Below are 18,738 nucleotides of genomic sequence, written 5' to 3'. Positions count from 1 at the left end.
ACTGAGGACTCTTAAGTCATTAATTTTTATGATCGAAATGTAAGCAAACCAGAAACGCTCTTAGATAACCTATAACACTGTGGTTGCCCACAAACCTTCTGCCTATTTAACTGCATTATTGATAAAACCTCCTGATCATATATGCAGCAGTGCTTCTCATAATACTGTCTTAACATGATGTCTGTCAAATAAATGCCATGGATAAGTTATAGTTATGGCGCAACAAAAATACTCAGTGCTGGGTTTTATCCATAAGATTTTGTACTTATTTTCTAGAAGAAGGTGCTGAGTTCAGCAGCCTCTATCACGTAACTAACTCACTGCTTAGGAGAAAGCGTATGAGAACACCAAATAATGAGTGAGATTTGTAAAAACATAAAGGGGGAAAGAAAATGAGTCAGAATGAACTGTGCATTTCTAAGGGTATCTCCAGCTGTAGCTACGTTTGTGCAGTGTTTCTGCTAGTGCAGACATGAGATTTTATTTCTCCACACACAGAGACCATAGCTTTATCTTTCAAGCTTTTTCTCCCTCTAACTAATGTTTGTATCTTGAAATATTGTGGAATGTGTACTATTTGACCTGCAGTTTCCTTGTCTTAAGTTGTTTAGTACTGGAGAGAGAGAGAAAAAAGAGGGAGAAAGCTATCTGGTGTAATCTTTTTAGCTGGGAATGTATTTGGCACAATCTTTTACAAATAAAAGAACCTGCATTTAGTACAGTGCAGCACGGTACAGCCCTTTCCAATCAAGTAACCAAGGATTTGAAGCGTTTTGTTGACTGAATCCAGTTCAGCTGGGTTTCATGTCAGACATGTATGTCAGGGAAATGATGCTAGTTGTAATGAAGGCAATTGCACTAGAAACATAAAGAGTAAAAAGATAAATGTGAAAAATTCTCTCCACTAGAATTGACATTTGTCTGTCTCTACTGAAGTTACTATGAAGGATTGAGAGTATATAGAAGAGCAGAACTTGATTCTGGTATTTCACAGAAAATGATACAAAGTAAATTCATATTTTTTCTGTAGACCCTGAGACTGATTGAGATCTCTCACCACTCTAAATGTAGAATTCAGACTGAGTTTAAGATGACTGGTATCAAAATTTGTGGTCACGGAGTTACATGGAGTTACTGGCAATATGAGGCCAACTGTGTGACTACATGATGTGAAAACTGACATGATTTCAGTGAACTGTTTTAATGTACTACTGAGCTTTTTGGTAACCTGGATGCTAAGAGCCTGTATTTTGGTGTCGGTAGAAGTTTGTTAATAATCTCTGTTTCTATTAAAAACAAGGACTTAACTTTTGAAGGAAAGCTAAATTGCTGTCTGTATTTTATCTTCCCTGCGGAAAGCTTCTTAAACCTTAAGAGGAGCTAGAGCTGAAAGCTCTGACAAGGGCTGAGATAATTCATACACATGAGACTAAGCGGCAAAAGGCCTTTTAAGATAGCAAGGCTATCATGAAGGGTTTTATTTAGTAGAAAAATAGTGTTAGATGCCTGCATTGTGATGGGAAGCGTTTTATTACTAATATCTTTAAAAGTTTGATGAAGCTTGGAGAGAATGCAGGAGAGAATGTACTTTCTAACAGAGACAGATTTTTGTCTAGTTCAGATCCATGAATTATTTTTGTAGCTAACATACAGTGTCTGCCAAATTATTTCTTTAAAAGAGTATCTCCTGCTGCATGAATGCTAGGAAATTTCTTTGAGTTCCGCTGTGTTTGTTCATCAATATCCTACTAACAGCAGTAACAATTTCATAGGATTCTGATGGCACTCTATGCCCTTAGTAACTTAGAAATGGGAACTGGTGGTGTTTGCTCAGCATGAATTGTCTTTCCTTTAAACAGAATTTTGGACCCAGTTCCATCACCTCTGTGGAAGTCAAATCATAAGGCAGCATAGCCGAGAGAGTCATATTTATTAGCACTTTCGCTCAGGAGAGGAGTAGCACTTTGCTTGCATGGAGATGGAATTGCATCTCATCCCTGGAGAGAGTGATACCTCCAGGTCAGAACGTAAAATGATTGAGAAGGCTAAGTGCAGAGGTTCTTGCTTGCACTGTATACTTGGATTAAAGACCACCACTTGTATTTCCCGAGCTGAAAGTCAATGAAATTTAAAGTAGAAATAAGACTAAATATATATTGGGGCAGGGGAAATCAGAAGCAACCTCAAGTGGTTTTGTGCAAACACTAGGCTTAATCCTGTGGGTGTCTAAACACTATTTGTCTCTGAAGCATAAAGATTTTAGATTTGGTAGCAAATTCTAAAATGGTAATTAGTTTTCCTCAAAACTCCTTCACATTTAGTTGTATTACATAAGAGTTATTGCCTATTTGCTGAATTTATCATCTCCAAGAAAACAGTATTGAGTTATATTTATGAATTCTGTACGGTTTAGGAAACTCCAGATTTTCTTCTTAACAAAATGGGCATCAAAAGTGGAGTATATGCTGCAATACATGCTTATATAATTGCTTTTGGACAGAACTGGATGATTATAACTCTTCTGTTTTCTGCACTTGTCCCTGAAACCAAAATTGTTGTAATTGCTGAGAAAGATGGCATTTTTGATCTGTCAGGTTAGAGTAAAAATAAATTGAATTTGTCCTGGAGGTCTGCTTTTATTTGTTTTGGGATGGGGGTTTTTTGCATTACAGTTTGAAAAACTGTTACAGTGTTGAAGCAAGAGCGCTAAAGCCTTCACTGTGGTTTTCACCCTAGAAGTAACTCCATTTTCTGACTTGTACAATTGAAATAATTGGAGGGCGACCACACATTAATTTGGTGTCATTCTTACTGCGGTAGAAAAGTGTGTATTTTTAAGATCTCATTGTTCTTAAATTAAAATTTGACCTAAAAGCACTTCTGTTTGGGGTTTGGTATGTCAAATTATACTTTCTGAGTATATTTAATATATATATGTTATATAATATAATATATATTAATATACGTTTTATATACTTTCTGAGTCACTGTTTGCAGAGCTTATAGTAGGGAAATAGAAATCTGTTTCTGGTGTAGAGAGCTTACTGACATACTTTCCTAGTAGGTGCATTCTGATCAGCAAATGAGTTCTTTCGGGGCAAGGGGAAGGCATAATTTATAGCAGTTCCCTAACAACCACAACACAAGAATGTGGGAAGAGTGTTTCTTAATGACTTTTAATTGAAACCATACCAGCATAAAACTTGCAATTTACTGTTCTATTTAAAGGAAACATTTACCTGGGCCTTAGGGTGATGCTGATACTGGTGTTGATATTGTTTCAGTTTTTCTGTTTTGCTTCTCTAATTTTTTGAAAGCTACTTACAAATTTTAGAAGGTATTTCATTGACTAAAAAGAAATTTCATCTGCAACGGGATGATTAATAGGATTTTCAAAAGCACTCAAACAATTCCCATTGATGTCAAGGGAGGTTAGGTACTTCAGAAGAAAGACCAGCTGACTACTTGTCCCCAAAGAACACCATAGAAAAACTGGATTTTAGCTCTTTCTGGTTTTATAACTGACCAGAATCTGGGATTAACAGAGTTTGGACTCTTATTAGTTGAGGTTTGTATTGGGCTGAGAAGATGTATTATTATAAATTCCTTAAAAAGGAGGGTTTTCTTAAGTTTGTCCAAATGGTGACAGTGGATAATATAGGTCTTTTCTGTTTAATCTCATAAATCTCACTGGAAGTAAACCAGCTCCAAAACCTGTAATAAAAAGATCCATCATTTCCCTGCAACTCTAATTGTTGGAAACGCTAGCAGTGAGCTGCTGAGTGGTGTATTGAATCCTCCTGTGGGTTTGTAAATGCAATTTGTTTTTTTTCTTTCCACATTGCACCAAGGCACAATTAATGCCATTTCTGAAATAAATCTCAGACCTCTGGTTTACGGTTTCCAGAACTCTCTCTAAGCTTTTGATGGGTGACACATGTACGTGGAGGTTTCCAGAAAAGGCGTGGCTTTCTTAGATTCATGTGCTCGTACACATAAGATCTACCAGTGAGAGTGTTAAGAGGTATTTGAATCCCTTTCTTTTTAGTCAGAGCAGACACCAGATGTTTTCTTGGTGTTTGACCATACTGGAGGATAGAGTCAAGTTAACAAAAGCACTAATATCTATGATTTGAACAATTAATGGTTGACAGTGGCCAGCTAAATCAGTGGTATATTTTGGCATTCATTGTGTTTACTGGGAGGAAATGAGTATTTGGCTTTGTGTCATTCAGCATGTGTTGTATCACTAAATCAGCTCTGTGACTGTGCATGTATGTATTTTCTGTCTGGATATCTCTATGATGGGCTGAATTTATGCTGTAAGAATTTGCAGACTGTCCACCTTTCACTGGATGGTACAATGCGATCGGGTAATCTGCCTGTCCCATTCACCACAGTTTGTAGGTTTCCTTTTAAAATCAGGAGATCAGGTATAAATACTGAGAAGTTAAATCTGTTTGCCAAACCATTTTATAAAAGTCACTGCAGCTTCAGAAATACTTGTGAAAGGCCTGTTTTGTTTGGAATTTTAAAATCCAAGTTATGGATTGACAGTAACTCTTGCCTGAATGCAGTGAATTTTCAGGACCAGGGATCTTTATGCAGTGTGTCTGGATGGATGCCTCCTGTGGGACAGCCAGGAGTGACAGGTGCTTGCTGAGATTTCTGATTCCCTGTATTAGCTGTGGATGGGCATCCAGTGAGTTCTCTAATGCAAGGTGGCTGTGGGAAAGGAGCTCCTGGAAGCAGAGGCAGAGGTGCAAGGTGGCCCTGGTGAGGTGACTTGCAGACATTTTCATACCTGGTGTGTTGGCTTCTGTATCACCTCTGATGGTTAGGCTGAAGCAACCAGTGCTGCCTCTGTGGTGTGCTGTCACTGTTCACTCTGATGGGTTTCTTGCCCGAACTTCATCTCCAGTTTGTTTGCTCTCCTGTTGGCTGAGGAAAGCTGTGGTAACCTGTGGTGGCTGTTGTCACCCAGGATACAAGGGTCTTAAGCACAAAAATTGAAGTGATTATTGTCAGCTGGATGTGGTATTCTCCTTCTCGTTTTCCAGGCATGTACTATTTTACTGCTTTTAATCAGTTCCCGTGACTGCGCCCTCATTATACAGTGTCTCATTGAGGGTTGGGGTCCAAAGCTGTGCCTGGGAAACCACCGTCTGCCCTGGTTGTCATGGTAGGATGACTCCAGGAAATGAATCATAGAATAGTTTGGGTTGGAAAGGAGCTTCAAAGCTCATCCAGTCCAACACCCCTGCAATGAGCAGGGACATCTTCAATTAGATTAGATTACTCAGAACCACATCCAGCCTGGCCTTGAATGTCTCCAGGGATGGTGCATCCACCACCTCTCTGGGCAACCTGTGCCAGTGTTTAACCACCCTCACTGTAAAGAATATTTTCCTCACCTCCAGCCTGAATCTCCCCTCTTTTAGTTTAAAACCATCACCCCTCATCCTATTGCAACAGGCTCTGCCAAAAAATCTCTCCCCATCTTTCTTATAGGACCCTTGTAAGTATTGGAAGGCCACACTAAGGTCTCCCCAGAGTCACCATGCCAACAGTCTAACAGCCTCCCTTGGCACAGTCTGACTTTTTCTGGATTTTTGTCATGTAAGAGCTTTGGTCTTGACCTGTTGGCTCTGGTGTATGCCCAGCGGTGGCCCTCTGACTGGTGTTTTCATTGTGGTGGGCAAGGGGCTGCCCTTTTCCTGCCTGCCTGGCTATGGGGTGTTGCAGATGGGCAGCATGTGTGTGTGGGGAGTGTAAGAGTATCTGAAGGGGGCCTACAAGTTTGCTGGAGAGGAGCTCTTCATCAGGGACTGTAGTGGTAGGACAGTGGGGAATGGGTTTAAACTTAAACAGGGCAGATTTGGGTTCAATATAAGGAGGAAGCTCTTCCCTGTGAGGGTGGTGAGGCCCTAGCACAGGTTGCTGAGAGAAGCTGTAGCTACCCCATCTCTGGCAGTGTTCAAAGCCAGGTTGGACAGGTCTAGTGGAAGGTGTCCCTGCCCATGGCAGGGCATTTGAACTGGATGAGCTCTAAGGTCCCTTCCAACCCAAACCAGTCTGGGATTCTATGCAACTGCAGAGCAACCCAGGCATGGAAGGCTTGCTTGCTTGTAGCTTTGGGAGAGTGAAGCAGCTCAAAAGATTTTGTCTTAAGTTCTAATGACGAACACAGGCAGTGTGTCTGCTCCACACTTGATGGAGTTTTCATTTTTTAATCTGATAGTGTGTAAAGCCTTTAGTAATGTGTTCATGTTCATATTAGCTTGATCAACTTACACTAAATGACACTCTGTTTGAAGACTCAATGTTGTGAGCTGAAGATTTTAAATTAAGATACCAAAGTTTTTGTTTAAAAATGTAGACACAATTACAGTTTGATTTTGATATAGTCCTTCTGGTATGTGGCATTAGAAACTGGTTCTAAAATCATGAACTTGGCCTAGTAGTTCTCAGATCCTTCTATAAATAAGAACAATTACACATCTTTTATTTTCATTCCGTTTCTTAACTGTCTGGAGGGCATACAGATGCATTTCATGCTTTTACTGCAGCTGACAGACTTACTGACATATTTTAGCGAAAATAATTTAGGCACAGGTCTCACGTCATCGTCCAATTCCAGGGCTTCAGGACTTGGGACTGGCTCTAACAAGGATCACAATAACAAAGCTGTGAGATATGGCTACTGGGAGTACATTGCAAGGAGTTTTCACAGAAATTCTCCTGAACTTCCCATGCCAGAGGGAGCATGTGTCGAGGTATGAATTCAAAGAAAGAAAAGCTGAAGATGTAGAAAATATATTGCTTTTGTTTTCCAGTTTCAACAAAATTAACTTTTGTTGCCCTAGCTGAGGAGGATGAACTAACAGCACTTAGAAACAGGCTTTTAAGAGTGGTTTTGCAGCAAATGTTTGTATTTTAATCCTAAACTAAATATACCAATCTAACTGGCTGTTTGAAAAAGTATTTGGTTTACAAATTTTGAAAATAGGTGTAGCAGGAAGAGTAAAAGATCTTGCAAGGGGAAGCTGAACTGTAAATAAATAAACCTGACTATTAATAGCAAGTGTGAGTACGAGGGTTTTTTAAAGTAATATGATACGGTTTTAATACGGAAAAGCTAGATAGATTGGGTTTCAATATAGAATAGTTACTAGATAGCATGTTGCCAAATGACTCCCAAACCAGCAGAGTTAAGTGCAAAACCACACAGATTTTAGGTGGTACACAGGCCTGAAGTCTGTGCTTTAAGTGAGTCTGTAATGAATACTGATTTAGATGTCATAAAAATACAAACCCACAAGTTCAGTCATAGGTACAATCCAATGGAGAAATGAAAAAGAGATGAAAAGTCAGCGTACGATGTGGCACAGCCAAGGGAGGATGTGGGCCTCTGTGTCATGGGAATATTCGTGCATCTGGTGAGCCTGGGAAAGATTAAAATCACAGAATCATAGAATCCCTTCTGACCCAATCCGTTTGGATTGGAAGGGACCTTAAAAGCTCATCCAGTTCCGACCCCCTGTTATGGGCAGGGGGCACCTTCCACTAGGCCAGGTTGCTTCAAGCCCCATCCAACCTGGCCTTGAACACTGAGAGGGATGGGGAATGGCAGGTAACTGTTAGATAGCTGGGTCTAGGCTGGTCAGTATCTGCTGCAAAACAGGCAAAAATACAGCATTATGAGCTGTGGGCTGATTTTAAATTACGTGCTTTTCTGCATCAACTGGTGACTTGTTCACCTGTAGCAAAGCCAACAGAACCAGCTTACAAGTAGTGGGCTGTAAGCAACAGTGCTGGTTTGAGTTGTAGGGTTTGGGATAGGGAGGAGGGTTTTTCAGCATCTGTAAATGTTTTGTCTGGCATAGGGCTGCATTCATCCAAGTGATTTATTCAGCGTAAGGAACTGGAAATTCTTCCTGGCTTAATGTTTAAGATTTTTATTCCATCTTCACAGATGAATTGGTTTCTTGGGAATTGTTGTGTAAGAGGGGATTTGGGGTTTGCATATCTCAAAACCCAAGAGAGCAGGGAAGTGAAAAGGCTGGGGGTTCAGGTCTCTAAGCACAGACATTCCCGAGGACTGGCTAACCCAGCCAGAGCTCTGTATTTTCGGCATTCAGACTCACCCATGCAGAATTATCCTTTGCAACCAAAACTTTCTAATCCTTTCGGGAAAATGCTGGTTGTGTCTTACGTGATTTTTCTGTTGCATAGTGTGACATCCTTCGTTGTTGCTTATTTTACTTCATCGCTGCTTTTAAAGCATAAAGCCATGACAAAATTTGCTATCGGATGGATGAGGACAGTGTACAACTCCAAAGCCATGTGTTCCCTGGAAGCAGTATTCCCTGGGAGCAGCTGTAAACTGTAAATGTGAGGTTTGTGCCTGAGGGACTCTCCCTCTAAATGAGAACAAGTGGTGGTAAGGGCAGTTTAGTAAAGCCAAGTAATTAATTACCTGATAAACAAAGCCCTTATGGAAGTGTACAATGATTATATAGTCCCTTCTGATACCTAAACCCTTACCATAAATGCATTAAATGTGGCAGATCTTTGTTGCTGCCGTGATCTTATAAAGCAGTTATTGCTCTACTGCCGTATGGATTTTCATTCTGGGCCTTATATAAACTTCTGAAAAAATGCCCAAGTGCCTGGTTTTCTAAGGTGCAAGAGATCTTAGGATAAGTAACCACCTATTAGCAGCTGTCTGTACAGGAAGTTAGGTGCCCAAAATCATTACTAACTTAAGGCAAAAAAAAATATCATTTTGATATGTGGCTATTTTCTCAGGTTGTTTTCCATATCCTGATTTTCTGTATTAATCCCAATGTAGGAACATTTAAATTATTCAGGAGTAACATTTATTGCATCTTTTCATGAGCATGCTTTTCCAAATGCAGTCACCAAGTCATCTGTAAAGTGTTTTGCTCTGGTGGCTTAGGAAGACTGAAAAATGAAGTATCTGTGGTGATAGAATGTCAGAATTAGCTGGATGCACTGTGTTTGAGCAAATGGGAAAGAATATGTTGAATTTCTTGGGTATGTGCTCTGATTCAGCAGACTGGTGGAGGGCAAGGCTGAAATAATTATTTTATCTCCTTTGTCACCAAAACCTGACAAAAACTGTGGGGAAGAAAGCTGTGCCTGCTGCAGTTCAGAGTCCAGTCCTCTCGTGATGTAGTGAAACGGAAAATCTTGCATTACTGTTTGCCATACTGTAGCTGTGGATGAAAAGAAAACTTGAGCCTTTAGGACTGGCAATAACACCACTTTTATTAAGTTTCTATTGAAGGACTATTTTGAGTAAGATAAATTGATGGGCTGAGCACAATAACGTTCAGTATCTCACTTTCAAATACATAGTGTGCAAGTGCTACTGAATAAGAGAAGAAATTGAGCTAAGAGGTAGGAAAAAGGTTACTTGGCAACATCATAGTGTTTGTAAAGAGGAGAAAGAAGGGTCAGGAACTTAATGAATTTTGATTATAGAATTTTCTGTAAGGCAGTCACTGGATGAATAGAAAACTCCTAAACCAGATACTGTAGTAAGGATTGCCTAAAGCAAAACAGGGTTTGTCTGGAAACAAACTGCAGAGAATAGCGAAAGCATAGCTGCTGCGTACGATCAAACTTGGGCTCCCCAGAGGCAAGCAGTGCTGCTCCCAGCTGAGGCAGAAACGAGCTGAACAAGGCATGTGATGAGAGCTGATGTTCATTTTTTGTATTGTCTGCAGTAAAGGTACTTGGAAGTGTGGAAGTGACGGGGAGAGACCCACATGTTTACTCTGTTTCAGCTTACCGTCAGTATCTGGGAGGAAGACACCAAATAGAAAAGCACTGTGGCTATTACAGTTCTGCTCAGCTTGCCTGCATGATTTCAATGGGTGAATGAATTTTCTTCTGTAATAATAACTTACTAATTTCTGACCCTTGCAGAAAAGAATCCATTGATTATCAGAGTTGTAGTGGCAACCAGTTGTATGGCTCAACTAATTGTACCTGGTGCTTTGGGTCAAATAGGAGGTACAATGCCAAAACAAGTTACCTACCAAACTCCCCCTTCTCATCCACTCCAGCCTGCAGTAAAATGATCTTGTAGTGCCTTAATTTTATAAATTAATTCATTGGATCATGGCAACCAAATGTGGTACATTTATGGTAAATACACTTTGATTGGAGATACTAATTATGGTACCTAGAAGAATGCAGTCTAACAAATAACATCTTTCCCCCCCTGCCCCCATGCTAAAATTTTAGCTGTTAGTAATCAATCTACCAAATACAAAAGGCTCAGTAAAAACTTATTCAGTGCATTCATGTGGGTTTTTTTTTTTCCACTGGAGACCAGTACATATCCATATGGAGTCTGATTTTTTTTAACCACTAAAACACTGCTGAGTATATAAGCTGAATTGCTCCCTGGAGAATGTTTTGGTTTTTCTCACCTAAGGGGGGGGGGGGCTTAAGTTAAAGATTTGTTGTTAAAGATGCTGTTGGAAGTTTTCGCACAGTTCAATATGTAGTAAACACTAATTACTAATTTAGTTTACTAAAAGGAGTAAATACCGTTTTAAGTAAATAATGGAATACTTCAACATCTCATTACAAATATAGGGATTTAAGAAAAACATTTGCATTGATGTGTGCTAGTTACTTGTTTTTTCAGTGTGGAGAGTAATAAAACATGTTTCATCTTTTTACTTGAAAGCACCGATTTTTTAATATCTGTTATGCCAGTTTGTCCCAATAACTCTTAGACGAGCATTATTTTAGGTGTTTTAAAGCACTTAGAGCTTGGTGTCACTGCTGTCATGATTTGAGACTATTATTGGTGGACTATTATTCTGACCCTAAATACCTCAAAATTTCTAGCTGAAGCTAAGCTCTAACCACTCAAAGTGGCACATCAACGGAATGGGTTGAAGTTTTGTGGAGCTGGGATGAGGTTTTCTGTGGTGTTAATCCAGATGCTGTGCTATTCAGATGACGGTAACTCTGCAGAGAAATAATTTCTATTCCAAAGTAGGCAGTGGGTTGTCTTTTGTATTTTAAGTTATTCTGTTAAAATTGCAATGTCTAACCACTAAGTATGCATAAAGCTTTTATTTTTCTCTATACTCCTTATATTTAAAAAAAGCCCAGAACCAGAGCAACTCAAAAGAAAACTTCTGTGATGGGTCATGTATAGTTGATAAGATCAAATTAACTGCTGTAGGTTGGAAATTACCAGTGGAAATAAATTTTTAACATCACTTGGTTTAGGAAAAAAACCCCAACAAACGTTTAATCTGTGACTGCTTCATCTCTGCCACGTCAGTTCCTGACTTTACAGATTTTGGAAATACGAGCTCAGGATTTTGCATGAGTGTAAGAAGTTGTCATTAAGACTCAGTTCCGCAATTTCTGGTCTTCATCAAAGCACTCCTGAATATACCTGATTTTGTGTAAATCAATATTCCTGCTGGAATCGGTAGGAGTGCCTGTGCCGTTAAACAAAATCAGGTGATAAGCTGATCACCTCAAGTGAGAGGTGGTAACTGTGAGAGGTGATCACATTGCTGGCTCACCTGTGAGACCTGTTATTTCATGACCCATGCTTGTCCATAAGGCAAGTGATGGAAAAAATATAGCTGAATTAGAAGTCTTTTGAATCTGTTTTTATTCCAGTGCTTAAGTTAACTTTAGTATCAGAAACTGGCCATATCTTGTGTTTTTTTTAATCTCCCTGTTTTACCAGGTGAGTATTTAAGGATCACTGTGGTCCTTCTGGATTTTTGGCAGTGTTGTGTTACAGTCATTTCCTTCAGCATGGTGTGTGTAAATGGATGTGTGTCTGTGTGCATGCACGCTTATGTAGAGATGAAATAATAGATGCTAGGGTTTTAACCTTGTAACTGTTACGAGATCTTTATGTGTCTGCTTTAGGGTCGACCCTATCCCATATGACACTCCAAAACCAGCGGGCCACACGCGATTTGTCTGCGTCTCAGACACACACTCCAGAACAGATGGCATCCAGATGCCTTATGGGGACATCCTTCTCCACACGGGCGATTTCACCGAGCTGGGACTGCCCTCAGAGGTTAAGAAGTTTAATGACTGGTTAGGTAAGGAATTACTGCCTTTTGGTGACCCCAATTAACCTCTCCTGTCCAAGTGTCAGTCACTGCCTCCTAATTGAATTAGAGCACTTCAAAATCCCCCCACCCACCTTTGCTCCACTTGTCCTCCTGTGATGTGCTGTTCCTACGCTCAGTATGATTCTGTTAATTAAGACAAATTTAGAGACTTTGCTGTATTTCTGCATTATCTTGAGGGAAAAGATTGTCATTCAACAGCAAGGACTGTGTAGCCTTATGTTGCTGAGGGGGTGGTGGCATCGTAGATGAATGCATACAGTGTCCCATGAGTTGATGCTGTGGGATTTTATATCCACAGCCGAAACTATCGCTCACTGTGTTTTGGGTTTACTGTAATTTAAAGCAGTGCTGAAAGCTACAACGTATTTGGAAAGGATGAAAGTCCTTCTTCCCACAATATAAGATGGCAAAATCAGTAATACTGTTTGGAAGATAATTTTTTGGGGGTGGTATACACATGGTTGCCCCTTTGAATTAGAATACTGGCATGTGATCTTTGAATGCAGGCACTCAATGCCTCTTTGGTAGAATGCCTTTCATATTCTGCTGTATTTGATAGCAGTGCCTTGATACTGTATTACTACAGTTGAGGCCAATTAAGTTGCAACAGCAGAAGACCAAAATGAAGGAGGGGAACTTGTGCAAGCATACTCCTGTTACAAATACTGCTGCTAGGTTGGCTGTGTACTGCCATGTCACCACTTGCACTAGAAATACCCAGAGGTGAGGGTGACTTGATCAGCTGATCTTCAAGAAATTTTAGAATGAATTTATAGCATTATAGAAAAACTTCTGAAAGCATAGCTTTGTCAGCAGACTTTACCTCCATCAGTCCAGTTTGTCTTGCCTACTCTGTGATGGCCACATCTCTACATGCCTTTAATAGCATCATTTTATTCCACTGGAGTTCGTTGGCTGACCCTTCAATAAATAAGTAAGAGCATTTAGATTTACAAAAGGAATTTTTAAATAGAAGAGCCTTCATACTCTGTCTTTTCACCCTTCTTTGCATTTTCTCTGTATTATTCTTTTTATTATCCCGACCTCCTCTTATTTCCACAGCCCAACCGTTTTTCCTTCTTTTTATTGCTGTTTGGGACTGGGGCTTCCAGATACTGCCACCTTAGTGTAATTTAGTTCTATCATTCTTATTTCTGGAAGGCAGAACTAGATGTTAGGAGCCCAAAACTATTCTTTTTCTAGGAATGTAATAGCAGGACTGGGAAGTAAGAGTGGTAGGAGAAGCAGGTGAGTATGTACATGAGCTGAGGGAAGAATAGGAATCATCTTCCTCAACTTTTCTCTTTTTACATGCACAGTGTCCACTTGCATTTTTGTATGTGTGACAATAGCAGTTACTAGGTTTCTGGCATAAGGTGAGGCAGCAAATTGATTCTCCTGTGAAACTGTGTTGCGTTGGTCAGTACTTGCTCCAGTGCTGTCCTCTGCTCATCTGGAATCAAACTGCTATGGAGGCAGGCATGTACATTTGCCTTTCAGGAGTTTATTTCAGGCTCCTATCTGCAAAATGGGAGTAATAGTGTTTTTCTGTTTACTGCGTATATTGTGAAGATTGATACCTTCAAGGTTGTGAGGTGATGCCATGTAATAGTTAAAAAGATATATACCAGTGGCAGGCAGAAACAGGCAGGATTCATTTTTCTTCTGCTCTGTAGTGGGAGGGCGTGATTTTTCATCATGTTTGGTAGGAACCTTATTCCAAAGCAGTGCACTGAGAACTCCCATAAAATGTAACATTGTCGTTATAGAAAGAGGTTTTCATATCTTCTCTGTGCGTGGTTTTCTCCACTGGCAGTCTTGTTGTAAAGCAGTAAGCATAGAATCATAGAACAGTTAGGGTTGGAAAGGACCTTAAGATCATCAAGTTCCAACCCCCTGCCATGGGCAGGGACACCTCACTCTAAACCATATTACCCGAGGCCTCATCCAACCTGGCCTTGAACACTGCCAGGGATGGAGCATTCACAGCCTCCCTGGACAACCTATTCCAGTGCCTCACCACCCTAACAGGAAAGAATTTCCTCCTTATATCCAATCTAAACTTCCCTTGTTTAAGTTTTAACTCATTACCCCTTGTCCTATCACTACAGTCCCTAATGAAGAGTCCCTCCCCAGCATCTCTATAGGCCCCCTTCAGATACTGGCAGGCTGCTATGAGGTCTCCACGCAGCCTTCTCTTCTCCAGGCTGAACAGTAATGAAGACAAAGCATCTGTATAATTTATACCATGAGGGAAAGAAGTCAGATCAAAGTTAGGCTTCATTCTGCAGCTTATTTTACCTACTCCATGGCAAAAAACCAGGGACTCATGTCTACTAGGATTGTATAATAAGGTAACTAAGACACAAAACCTGCCCATTATTTTATTGGCAGTAAAATCAAAGGAAAAGTTAAAAGATGATTATTCTGCACCCCTGCCTTGCTTGTACTTCACTGGGTGTTACAAATGCCAGAGTTACACAGGACTGAGAGCACTTGTCAACCCTGAAACAGTATGTTGTGAGTCTTGCATCTCACCTGAGCAAGATGTTGAGCATCTTGTCCACCCATTTCATTAACATCCATCCTTCTTCCTTGTCTCCACCACTGAATCACTCTTTCACACTTCTAGCTTTTAGCTCGTCCTGCAACTTCTACTGGTTCTTGTGCCTTTTCCCTTTGGCTGATAAATTTTCATTATTGGTTTTGCATGAAAGTCATCTGAGCTTCTACCCTGAGTAACCTCTGTGGTCACTTAGTGATTACACACACTAGCTGAGGTAATTTATTCACTTTGTTTTGGTGTGAACATGTCCCTTGGGTCTTGTAACTGCTGTGATCACTTGACCTTAGTGACTGTTAAATGCTTTAAACACAGTTATTCTAAAATTATAATTGTTTTCATTAAAAATCTCTTATAGTAACTTGACTGTCCTTGCAGTAAACACAGCATTGCGGGCTGAGGAAGACTTAAGATGTTATTCTGTGCCCAATATATTTCTTACTGAATGTTTCAAAATACTATTATTATCACTGTTCATATTTTCCCCATCCATTCTCATTCAGTCATATATGTGAAATGAAATACAGGAATATCTAATTATAGCTCTCTCTTCATAGTGCAATATTTCCTTTCCCTGTGATGGGAAGTGATTGAATAACTCATAAGAACTGAAGATAAAGCAAAGATAAATTCAGGCAGATAGACCTTTAATGAGTGACGATATGTTTATTGTGTTCAATTAGCATGGGCCTGATTGTGCATATCCTTACTTGTGTGAATAATTTGCATCTGGTTTAGTCATTTTTCTCAAATAGCCAGTTTTGTTCTTTTTTCCTCTACTAGATACCTCTTACTGTGTTCATTTTTTTCCCCTTCTCATGCAAAATTTCTAATATAAGGCATATTGCTGCATGAAAAAGGCAGAATTCTGCAGTGGAAGATGCAAATAAATCCAGTAGGTGAAATTGCTCCCTGTTTATGTCTGTGGAACTGAGAGTAGAATTTGGCTTTTCTTTTTTTTTTTCCCCTGAGTTTAGCTGGTGTGGGATTTAGCACTTTGTCTGTTTCAGGTTTTCCCTTTCATGTTTTGTTTTTGTTTGGAATGAATGTTTCTTTTCATTTCTATGGGATAGTGACCTAAGGAACTTCTTGAAAGATCAGTGAGTTTGTACTGGAACAAATACTTCTTTACCTGTAATATGTGTTTGCTTTAGTATAAGCATTGTTGATAGAGCTAAAGTAAAAATTGACCATTTTTCTTTTTTAATTTTCTTTTTCCTGTGGTGTAGTTCCTCCATCCTGCTGAAGTGCAAAGAAAGATTATACTGTTTTGATGTGGAGGCTTTCTTGTTACACTCTGAATATATGGATATGGTCCTCAGCAACATTTTGTCAGTTGTTTTAAAGTTCAGTTTTATGTGAATGTTTAGTTATTGAAAATAGCAGCTCCAGCTTGGAATTGCTGGCTGTTACATGGAATAGATTGACAAAATGGGAAGAGCACTGAAAATGTAGTGGTGCTTTGGGAGGTGTGGACAGACACTTGGTTCCAGTCTATGCTTAGATTTTTGCATTAGTGCTGTAGAAACTTGAAATGCTATTCAAAACTGTAAGCCAGACACCTGCCAAAATAGTGTTTGATCTTAAAGATAGTATAATTTAATCTGGAAAAAAATGAGCTGTAACAAAAATGTGTAATGTTAAGATCAAGCCCTTGTGTTATCACTGTTTAAACATTCAGGGTCACATTCCTTTTGTATCCTTCCTCAGTCTCTCTGGTCTGGCTCAGTTATTCCCTCAGTTTATCTATGCTTCGTCTCCCCTCCATGCATATTTCATTTAGGGTTTTGTGTGAGTGTATTCCTCTTGCTAATGTACACTGAAAAATGTTTCTTTGTGACGAAATATTTACTCTTGGGGGACTTTCGCTCTGTAAAAGTGTATTTCTGATGTGAATTATTTTAGCATCTGACATGACACTTTCTTATGAAACAAACCAGTAAGCTCTAAATTTCTCCGTATTCAGAGGGATATTAGCTCAAAGTATTCTGAACTAATTTAGAACCAGAAGAAAGCTTATGAATAATTTAAAGTAAAATCATGGCTTTTATGATTTTTTTAAGAAAAAATAATCTTCCTATTTTTATAAATGAATTTGTTTCTGATTTGTGTTTTTTACCATCTGGAGAGTATTTTGAACCCTGTATTGCTCTACTTGTTATAGCCAGAATGAGTAATTGACTAAACATAAAATACCATTTGATGAACAAAAAACCTCTTAGCACTTGAAAAAAAAATATTGCATTCATTGCAAGTGAAAGAAAATGCTGAGGTAGCTTTAATCCTTTAAGTGTGTATGAGTTTTGCACAGCTGTTCTGGGAGAGAGGGAAGCAACTCCCTGGAAAATCTATTAGTCTGATTTTGAAACCAGCTATGTCTTCTGTGAGAGGCTCTGGTGAGGAGCTTCTTTAGGCTTCAGACACTGGAATGGTATACGCGTATTTTAATAAATTTGCTGGCTGCTGAAGACAGTTGGCCCTTCTGTTGACGCTTGGCATTCTGCTGTCCCTCTGATCCCATTGGGAGTTCTGTGTGATTTGCAGCATTCGGACCACGTTGACTGCCTATCTCAGAGATGCTCTCAACTGGAGAATTATGGAGACCTGGAGGTGCCCTTGCAAGCCTGTACAGACAGTTTTATTGTGTCTACTTGCTTATTAATTCTAGATGCTGAATATTACAAGTTTGGAATGCTATTTCATTAAAAAAAAAAAACAACCAAACAGATTTATGAGATGAAATCTAGAACCTTCAGGTTTTTGTCATGTGATGGGTGTTTTTTACTTAGGTCTCTGGCTTCTGTATCTCACTCTGTCTTTATGGTAGTTTTTAAAAGTTTCTTCCAAGTTTATTTAGGTTTTATTGCAGTATCACGGCTTCGGTTTTGTTCTAACTTGAACTGTGTTTAACGTCACATTTAATGGTTAAATTCACATTTGTACTTAGTTTTAAATTCCCCTGTGGCTCGACTAAATTGTCATTAGTGCTCGGCTTTTATTTGCACAAACTGGTTTTAGATATATTAATCATTTTGGTTTTTTCTTCTCAGAGGAATACAAAAATAATTTGAATGATACTTTTTATTGAAATAGTGGTGACATGCAGCCATGTGGATTTTTGGTCATCAGCTGATTAATGTTTTCCTGATGTAGCAATCTACAGTGAAATGTGAAAGCAAAAGTGGTAAAATGTGCAAAATTACACTTTTGTGCTCTGGTGGTAGTAGCTGCTCTTTCATATTTATCCTCTGCTCTGAGACAGATACTAGACGGTTTGTGGAAAACAAAACCCTAGAAGTATAACTTACAAGGTAAAATAAAAGAGGCTGTATTGAAGTGAGACAAGATAGTAAATTTCCCACTGACTAAAGTGGAATTTGTGCGAGGAGTATTGTAAGTTTATTCACATTTGACCAGTTGTTTTGTTTTGGTTTTGTTATTCCTGGCAACTTTCTATAAAGGCATTTCACTAGAAACTGTTTACTGTTAGTGGCATACAGAGAAAATGTGATTGTTTTTAAACTGCAGTCACTAACTTCCTAGATACAGTGTAAAAACCTCTATAGTAAGTTGTGTACTACCTGGCATGGTGAGTCAGTCAGACCAATATTAAGGTGTTACTTGACAGCTATTAGAAAACTTGGCTAGGTGAAATGTACTTTCAAAGAGAATAATGTTTTCATTGAGTGGCTCTGTGTATGTTTGAACTTAGCATATTCATTTGGTAATTTCAATGAAAGAAGCCAGTGGGAAGTATTGCACAATTCTTCTTTGGACTTTCTATCACAATAATTGCTCAGTCATTTCTTGGATCTGTTTCCCTGGACTGCTGTTGTCTTAATGGGGGGGAGGGAAGGGTTCAGGTTTCAAATAACAAACCATAACCAAAACAAATCTATAAAATAACCGAAATAATTCTTTCTTTCAATTCCCGTTTTCTCGTAAAACCACTTTAGAACAGGACAGAGATCTATGGCTGTTGTACTGACCAGGCATGAACCAAGCAGTGCCACC

General features: G+C 39.2%; 1 protein-coding gene across 3 annotated transcripts in view; it reads left to right on the top strand.

Moving 5' to 3' along the window:
• The window catches only part of MPPED2 (metallophosphoesterase domain containing 2), a 276,881-nt gene that overhangs the window by 23,683 nt on the left and 234,460 nt on the right, over positions 1-18,738 (top strand). For all 3 annotated transcript variants that reach the window (XM_061356580.1, XM_061356578.1, XM_061356579.1), the window contains exon 3: positions 11,947-12,128. In XM_061356580.1, the coding sequence (XP_061212564.1) occupies positions 11,947-12,128 (182 nt within the window). The remainder of the gene's footprint in view (positions 1-11,946; positions 12,129-18,738) is intronic.

Source organism: Neopsephotus bourkii, unplaced genomic scaffold (genome assembly GCF_033783945.1).
Source record: "Neopsephotus bourkii isolate Nb327-2 ecotype Australia unplaced genomic scaffold, CSIRO-AGI_Nbou_v1 NB_860, whole genome shotgun sequence".
Lineage (NCBI taxonomy): Eukaryota > Metazoa > Chordata > Aves > Psittaciformes > Psittacidae > Neopsephotus > Neopsephotus bourkii.
This window is presented reverse-complemented; position numbering and strand designations above follow the sequence as displayed.